This window comes from Falco naumanni, chromosome 1, assembly GCF_017639655.2.
Source record: "Falco naumanni isolate bFalNau1 chromosome 1, bFalNau1.pat, whole genome shotgun sequence".
NCBI classification, from domain to species: Eukaryota; Metazoa; Chordata; class Aves; order Falconiformes; family Falconidae; genus Falco; species Falco naumanni.
Genome location: NC_054054.1, coordinates 38,203,157 through 38,211,678, shown reverse-complemented (window position 1 = coordinate 38,211,678; position 8,522 = coordinate 38,203,157). Strand labels below are relative to the sequence as shown.

Genomic DNA, 8,522 nt, shown 5'->3' with positions numbered 1-8,522 from the left:
CCATTTGCCCTCCCCCCAGGCGGTCACGCCTCCCCGGCACGCCCATCAGCTGCGGTGCCACTGCTTCCCCAGCGGCCCCGCGGGACAAGGCCGTCTCTAAGGGGCGGGACTGTCGCTAGGGGGCGTGTTAGACAGCTGGGGCAACCAATAGAGGGCGGGCGCGCACGGCTGTGGGGCGCCACGTGTGGGCGGCGGTGTGAGCAGCGCGGCGGAGAGGGGGGGCCGCGGCCCCCATCCCCGGGGAAGCGGTTGTCATGGCAACCTGACAATTTGGCGGGGGGGAGGGAGTGTTTAGGTTTTTTTGCTGCTCAGACCCCCGTCTCCGAGGCTGGCCAAGCCTCGGTGTAGTCGACCGGCTCGCAGATAGGTGATTGATTAGAAGGCCAGTCTGTTACCTAACTTGAAATTTAGACAAAATACATAAATATCTGTAATGAAAAACAAGAAAAGAACTTGAAAAACAGAGGATGTTACATACTGCTAACAAAACACAGCCTTGGGAGAAGGGATAGACCCCATGAATACGTAAAAAAATAAGCTCAAGGAGAACCAAATCGTTAATGCAACTAATCAGAAAATTACTTGAACTATGTGAGAAGTACCCTAATTAGCACACTAGAAGATCCACCCTGGAGCAGAGAGAGCCCCCTACTCACAAAGCCCCCTCCCCACAGAACAGGGGAGGTGAAATAAAAGAACACCGTTCACTGTGCCTTTAAATGGAGACAAGGCTCATAAGAGCTAATGAGAATTAATTGTGACTGAACATAACTGTAAACAGTTGTTCAAAGCGTATAAATGTTTTGCCATGTGCTCCAAGGGGAGCTGGTTTTGACGGGTTACCGCCTAGCCCCCTACTTTGTGCAAACTGGAAAAAAAAGGTATTGGCATGAGAAGCGGCACCCCTGTTTGGGCAAGAGACCCATCACGGGAAAGTGGGGGAAAGAGTGGGAGACCCCCAGTGACAAAACAAATATTTTTAGGTTATTTCAAAAAAATAAAATAAAAAGCCTAACCCTAACCCCTGGCCCATCATGGAGCAGCCATGGGGAAGCTGTGGGGTCTCAGGGAGCAAGAGTAGCCTCCAGTGGCTCTGGTGACCAAACCGAAGCCACCAGCTGACTACTGGAAAGGATCGATGCAGAGCAGCTGCTGTGCCAGTGCTGTCCCTGTCCCTGCTCGGCACATCCCGGAGCTGTAGGAGAGGCTGGAGGGTGGTCGGGTACCAAGCTGGGAGCCAGCCATGGCAGCTGGGCAGGGCTGGCTCACCCCATCCCATCCCATCTCCTGCAGAAAACCCTGAGGAGTCAGAGAGCCAGCACCCCTCACGCCTGGCCCAGCTGAGCTCCCGGGCTGTAGCTGTCCCCATCTGAGCCTGTGTGTCCCTTCTCTCCAGTGGGACAGAGCACAAGGAAGGGCCACATCTCACTGCGGAAACAGCAAGGCACCGGCAGGGACAGAGGCAGCTGGCTGTCAGGGGCATTGAGGATGGGAAAAGCAGCTGGGACATGTCCCTGCTGGGGAAATGCTGCCGGTTCCCTTCCAAAGAGCACGTCCACCAGCCTGGGAACGATGTGGGGGGAGGCAGCAGCCCCCCTGTGTGGACAAGAGCTGGCCCCACAGGGTCTGAGAGGGGTCAGGGCTTGCTCAGCCCTGGCCTGCATGCTGCAGGGTGAGAAGCCCTGGCCTCAACTGTGGTTTCCAGATGCCAGAACGCTTAAAATGGCGGGGCTTCATTCCCAGGCTGCTGGAGCCCCAGCTGCGTCTTCGCCTCTGGCACGTGTGATACTGCGCACGGCTCAGCCCCATGGGGAGGGACACACAGAGCCTGGGGCACCCCTCTGATGGGACATGCTGCACTCATGCGTTGGAAAAATCAACTATTTTTTAACCTAAAAGGCTGCAGGTAACTCTGGTGCAGTGAAGGTGATGCCACCCCCAGGCATCTCCCCACTGCTGGGGACATCCTCAGGGGAGCCCTGGGGGCAAGCAGAGGAGCTGGGGGTACCGCCAGGGACACACACACACACACACCCCCCCATAGCTGGGCTGCCCACACAGTCAGCACCCATTTGAGACCAAGGGCTGCTGCCCAGCCAGCCCATGAGCAGGCAGGGATTTTCTCAGAGATTACAAAAACAAACAGCTTTGGGTAAGGGATTACATCCCAGCCTCCATCATCGCACGTCTCCCCGGCCCAGGCAGCCGAGCCACGTCCCCATGCTGCCGACCACCCTCCGATGCTGGACCAGCTGGGAAATAAACGCCCCCAGGCTGGGGCAGGTGGGACCCCCGCAGCGACTCAGCCTCACTGGGAAGTCTCTGAGCAATGACCCAGCTTTTTAATTACCAATGTGCAAGGCGAAGGAAGGAAGGAAGGAAGGAAGGAAGGACTGCTGCCGTTGGCAGACACCAGCTGGGAGGGCTGAGCAGAGCCCATGCCGTATCGATGCCACTGCTGTGCCGCCTGCCGGTGGGCACTGGAGGTCCCCCGAAGTGGGCACGGGGTCCCTGCTTCTGCATCTGTGTTTGCCACCTTTGGCTTTTGTCCTTGAGAGTCCGCCCTGAGAACTGGGGCAACTGGCAGGCACTGGGATGACTCTTCCAGCTCAGCAGGAGGTGCCACAGGTGAGGCAGGGTGGGGGGTAGCCCAGGGAGAAGGGCTGCTGGTTGGGCGAGGGTCCGCTCACCGCTGCTGGCATTGGGCTTCCTGCAGACGCCGGCTAAGGTCGTCGATCCGCACATTCTTGAGGCGCAGCAGCTGCTCCAGCCTCCCCACCTTCAGCTGCAGGATCTGAGCAGAGACACCAGCACCCCCTCAGCCTGGTTTTGGGGGGCAGGAGGCACATCCATCCACCCCAGACAGGCTCTGCAGGGAGCTGGGGCCTGGCTGACAGCCAGCAGCAAGGACAGGGGACACAGGGGGGACTCAGGGCCAGGCTGATGCAGCTGATGCAGTGACTGAGCAGCACCGGCCAGCTTTTACTGCAGGCAAATCAAGGCAGGTGAGCATCAGTGCCAGATCTGGGGTCCCTATTCCAGCTCCCACAACCCACATCAAGCTAACACCTCCCCAAAATGTGGCCTGGGAGTCCCAGCTCCCCAACTCTTCCCATCCAAGACGTCTCACAGCATTCCTTCCTCTCTTTCAAAATTTTACATCTTAGGCAATGTTTTCCAGCAGAAAAACCCCAGTTTTAGGCCAGACAGAGCCACTGCCCTGGCTCAGCACTGAATGAAGCTTTGTTTCAAAAATCACCCACTGCCCAGGGTCGAACAAGGGATGCCCGGAGCCTGGTCTGCAGCCCTAGGATGGCCACAGCCAGCCATGTGCAGGGGGGTCTGTACAGCTGTGATGCCCATCCTGCATCACCCTTGTTACAGCAGGCTGGAAGACTGACCAGAAAGGATGAGGATTGGGAACATTTGGGAATCGGGGATTGATGTGACTGACTGGGTGTGTGCCACAGAGATTGAGGGCATGGCCAGGCGGGAAGGACTGAAAGAGAAAGCTCTTAACCCCTGTCCTGGTTTCAGCTGGGAAAAAGTTAACTTTCTTCTTAGTAGCTGGTGCAGTACTGTGTTTTGTATTTGGCATGAGAACAATGTTGATAACACGCTGATAGTTTTGATTGTTGCTAAGTAATGTTGATACTAAAGCAAAGACTTTTCAGTTTCTCAGGCCCTGCCAGCAAGAGGGCTGGGGGGGACACAAGAAATTGGGAGGGGACACAGCCAGGACAGCTGACCCAAACTGGCCCAAGTAGGGTATTCCATGCCATATAGAGTCACGCCTAGTATATAAATTGGGGGGAGTTGGCCAGGGGCTGCAGATCACTGCTCAAGGACCAGCTGGGCATTGGTCAGTGGGTAGTGAGCAATTGTACTGCGCATCACTTGGTGGGTTTTCCCTCCTTCCCTCTGGATTTTATTTCTCTCCCCTTCTACCGCCTTTTCATTAATAATAATAATAATAATTTTATTTCAATTATTAAATGGTTCTTATGTCAACCCTCGAGTTTTATCTTTTTCCTGATTCTCCTCCCCATCCCTCTGGGGTCAGGGCAGGTGGGGAGTGAGCAAGCAACTGCATGGTACATAGTTGCCGGCTGGGGTTAAACCACAACAACCCTGGTGGGAGATCTGCAGGCACAGCCTTTAAAAGGGTTTACCCAATAAATGCCAGCAAAACACCTTCTGCTGTGGAAGGAGACAAGGGCTGCAGGGACTGAACCATGTCTCTGGGCTACGCTGAGCTATCAATACCTGGTTTGACCAGACTTTTGTCCTTTAAGCCCAGCACTGCCCTGGAGCAGCCAAAGGAGCACCCAAGCCAGACACTGGCCAGCTGGCCCACAGCAAAGCCACCGCCATGCTGGCCCACACCTAAGGGTGCCACCAGAGCCAGGTACAGAGACAGGAGCCACCCCAGAGGTTGACAGCACTGAACAAACACCTGTTTGGGCTGCTGTCTAGACCACCATGGCAGGACAGTTGGGGAGGCAAAGGGAGCCTGTCCCCACTTTGGTGCTGCTACAGGGACAGCGCTTGGCTGGGTTGACAGAAGGTGGGCTCACCTGGATGGTTTCCTGTGCCAGGAGCAGGGCCTGCTCCCTCTCTGTTAGCTGCAGGCAGAGAGCAGCATCCCCCGGAGCAGGTCGGGCACAGCCGTGGTGGCTTTTCTTCACCCTGGACCAGGAAAAGGAAATGCCAGGACAATATCTGATCCTTCCTGCAGCATCGCTGCTGGCCCACAGAGTTGTACAGACCACAGGGCTCACACACACAACCAGATCCTCCGTGTCCTGCTCCGCACACCACTGCCTCTGCAGCACAGGGCTCCCCTGACCCCCCCAGGGACTCCCATCCAGGAGGGACACATCACCAGCATCCAACAGACACTTGCAGTGTCCTTGCACCGACCGCACCAGCAGCCCTTACCCAGCAGCCCTGGGAGACTCCTGTGCGTAGCCCCCTCCCACACTGCTCTTTGCCTTTGTGTAGCCTGCAAAACACAGCAGTCAGTGCATGATCTGCCCAAACAGCTCTGCCCCCCACCCGGCCACGGGAACACCCCCTTCCAGTAGCATCTCTTATCCCCTCAGGGCCATCCAGGCTCATTATCTGGGTGCCCCAGCACGAGGCAGGGCTGTGTGTGGCCACCCCCAGGCACCAGAAAGGTCACGGTTTGGGGTTTGGACCCAGGGAGCCCATAGCACAGCCAGGATGGGACTGTCCTTCCCAACATGCCACACACTGGCCATACCCGTCTCCAGGTAGCTGACCTCTTCCAGCGCCGCCTGTACACCCAGCTCCTGTGTGGAGAGGCAGTAAAACACCCATCACACCTGGCCATGAGCTGTGGGTCACCCTATTGGTGAGCCCACAAACAGCCCCTGTGCAGGGAAGGGACCTGGCCAGGCCCCAGTGTCAGGAGAAGGGGAACAGGGTACCCCAGCCTGTTTGGTTGCCCATGCCATCCCTCTCAGAGTGGTGCTGGGGCTCAAGGCCCTGTGGAGCGTCAGGGTGGGAGGTTTGCTCCCACAGCAGTAGGAGAGGCCGGTTGAGAGCAGGGATTTCGCAACATGGCTGAGGTACCAGGGTTACAGCCTGAAGGCAGGGCTGGGATCCATCTGCCTGAATTTCTGCAGGCTTCATGGCCACAGCCCTTCACATAATGAATTCCTCCTCTGAACTGAGCGTGACATCACAGCAGAGACAGCCCAGCCTGCCTCAGCCCTGCACAGTTATTTATCCTCCTCTCACACCACAAGGACGAGGACAGTCACAGGCTGAGGGTTTGCCCAGGGCAGGAGAGGAGGCAGCAGCTGCTTCCTGTTCCGTCCCACTCAGCACATGCTGCTGAAGCCCCCCCAGCAACCTCCCTGCTCCTCTTCAGGGGCCTCACACCAGCAAGGAGGGCCAGGTGATGGGTGGTGGGGAAGGAAGGTGATGGAGACAGTATTCTCTCTCTCCCAGCTCACAGTGCTCCTCCTGGGCTGCCTGGGCCAAGTCAAGGCTGCAGAGTGAGTGGGGCCATGGTGCTCCCCAGGATGCTGCACAGCTGCCATCTGCAGCCACTGAGTGAGGCCAGCCCTGCCACCTGCATCACTCCTGGTGGGGTGCTCCTACTCTGGCTCTGCTCACACGAGGGGTTTCCCTGCCTCTGAACACCCCACTGCACCTCCCCATGGAGCTGCAGACAGGGAGGTGGTAGCAGGATCCTTGTGATAGGGAGATGGAAGTGTGCAAGGTGATAATGACACTCATAAGGTGGTCTGGGGCTGAGCCCAGCCCCCCTGCCATAAGAACACTGATCTCTCTGGGATGGCTACTCGCTCTTAGCACCCTCCAGCCTGAGATGCACGGGATGCTCCAGCAGGACATGGCACGCCAGGCACGTCTCTTCCCCCAGGCCCTGCTGACCTGGCCTGCGCCGGATACTACCTTGCTCTGCTTCTGCTTCTCCTCCATCTTCTGCCGCAGCAGGAGCAGCACCTGCTCCACCATGCCGGGCCGGCACTGCACAACCTGCCGGATCACATCATCTGGGATGGATAAATTCAGCTTACTCAGCACCTTCCTAAAAGAGGTGTCAAATGAGCACTAAGGAGGGTGGAGAGGCAGGCACCCCCTTTCCTGAAGCACCCTCAGCCAGCTCCCAGATGGCCTGGTCCCCAGCCAGGACAAACAGGGACGCTCTGTGGGGCAGCACAGTGCTCCCAGTAGAGGGGAACCAGGGGGCTGTCTGCCCCAATACCTGTTGAGGTGGCCCCAGTTGGCAAGCTTCTGTGGCGTGGAGCTGGCGGGCACGTAGCTGTGCAGCTGCACCATGGTGGGGAAGAAGAACTTCACCACCTCGGCTGCCAACACTGCGGGAGGAGAGGAGGAGAGGGGCTGGAGGCGGCGGGCATCCCAGGACCCCCACCCCACGGCCTGCAAGGCCCACCAGCTGCCCCGACCTAGGCCCATGGCCGGGCCCGGCCCGCCCCCGGGCCCGTCCCACCGGGACCCCCGTCCTACCGCCGTCACTGAAGTCTCGGGCGATGTTCCTGCGCGGCCGGGAGAGCGGCACGGCGTCCAGCCAGCGGTACAGCGCCCTCAGCTCCTCCGCCACCCCGCTGCCCGCCATGTGGCGTCCCGCCGCCGCCATGGCAACGGCCAGCGAGGCATGCTGGGAGCGCGCGGCCGTCGCCTGGCAACGGGCGCGGTGCATGCTGGGATAGCGCGGCCGTCGCCTGGCAACGGCGCTCGAGGGAGTTACAGCGAGCGGTGTTCCGGGAGTCCTGGCGGACGGCGACCTGCGGGGCTCACAGCGAGGCGGAGGGGGGCTGGGGTCCCGGAAAATGGGGAACTGGGGGCTCAGACCCAGGGGGTGCAGGGCCAGTCCAAGACAGACTCTGGAGCAATGGGGAGCCAGGACCACCCAGTGAGGGGGGAGGCTCTGTGGGACCGAGGCCGCAGCAAGGGGGTCCTGAGCAAGGGGGCATGCTCAAGGGGGACCAAGGCCACGGGGGCCACAAGCAGTGGGGCAGGCCGGAGGGGTGCCTGGCACCCACCAGCAAGGAGGATGCTGAGCAAGGTGGGGTCCCTGCTCTGGGAAGGTACAGGGAGGAGGGTCCCAAGACAGAAGGACCCCAACATGGCAGCAGCTCTGGCTCCCGGTACTGGGGACTGAAGATCAGCGGGAGGGGCTGCTCATGGCCGTGGGACCCGAGCCTGAGCACCACTCCTGTCCTCCCCTCCGGGGGGCACGGGGGCCGTGCTGGGGACAGACAGCACAATGGCAATGGACACCACTATGGGGACAACACACCGTAGAGGACAGCGACAGTGGGGATGGATGCCACGGGGAGGATGGACACTTAGATGGAGTGGATGCTTCCCTGGGATGGATGCCTTAGCCAGGAGAGACACATCCCTCAGACACATCAGCACAGCCATCCTTCTGTGGCACAGGGCACCAGCAGAACCACCATCTTTGTGGGCAGTCAGTGAGGACTCCCAGGACCATGGCACCACGGTCACCCCAGCAGTAGCCCATGAGCCTGGCTCCCTCCCTGGTGGCCATGCCATTGGTGCCCACCTGGCGAAGCTGAGCAGAGGAGCTGGCTGCAAGTGCGGCACGAACCAAGCCAGGACCAGTGCCACAGCTTGGGCACCCTGTGGGGCAGCTGTGCCGCCCCGGCACACAGACAGGAACAGGCAGATTACAGCGCTGCAGGCAGTGATACCAGGGGTGGGTGAGACACTGGGGACACTGATAAACTCTGTCTGTGGCTTAGTCTCCAGTGAGGTGGGATGGGGACGGTGTGGGGACAGCTCCTGCTGATGGGCCAGTTTATCTGCTGCTGCAGCCTGCTCCCTTACTACAGCAGGGCCCAGACCCGGGAGCTCCAGCTCTGCCACCATCAGCATCTGTGCCTCAGTTTCCCCACCCTGGCCCTCTTCTGGCCACAGCAGCTGCAAAAGAGGGGGCCGGTAGGGTTTCACTCCTGGTTTGCTTCTTGCTGTAAATAAAA

The 8,522-nt window shown here is 59.3% G+C and overlaps 1 protein-coding gene across 1 annotated transcript; it reads right to left on the bottom strand.

Annotated features, from left to right (window-relative positions):
* Positions 1-2,323: 2,323 nt before the first annotated feature.
* Positions 2,324-7,150, bottom strand: SPEF1 (sperm flagellar 1). Its single transcript, XM_040590178.1, has 7 exons — positions 7,024-7,150; positions 6,761-6,872; positions 6,448-6,583; positions 5,267-5,315; positions 4,942-5,005; positions 4,578-4,689; positions 2,324-2,794 (listed from the first exon to the last, which is right to left on the bottom strand). The coding sequence occupies exons 1-7, from the start codon at positions 7,130-7,132 to the stop codon at positions 2,687-2,689; spliced, it is 690 nt and encodes a 229-aa protein (XP_040446112.1). The 5' UTR covers positions 7,133-7,150; the 3' UTR covers positions 2,324-2,686.
* Between the last annotated feature and the right edge of the window lie 1,372 nt (positions 7,151-8,522).

Excerpts from the sequence above, each read along its gene's own strand:
- SPEF1 (XM_040590178.1), bottom strand. The coding sequence starts at position 7,132 with ATGGCGGGCAGCGGGGTGGCGGAGGAGCTGAGGGCGCTGTACCGCTGG. Across the intron at positions 6,873-7,023 it reads CCGAGACTTCAGTGACGGCG|TGTTGGCAGCCGAGGTGGTG; the intron begins GTAGGACGGGGG and ends CTCCTCCCGCAG. Across the intron at positions 2,795-4,577 it reads TGGCACAGGAAACCATCCAG|ATCCTGCAGCTGAAGGTGGG; the intron begins GTGAGCCCACCT and ends GTCTCTGCTCAG.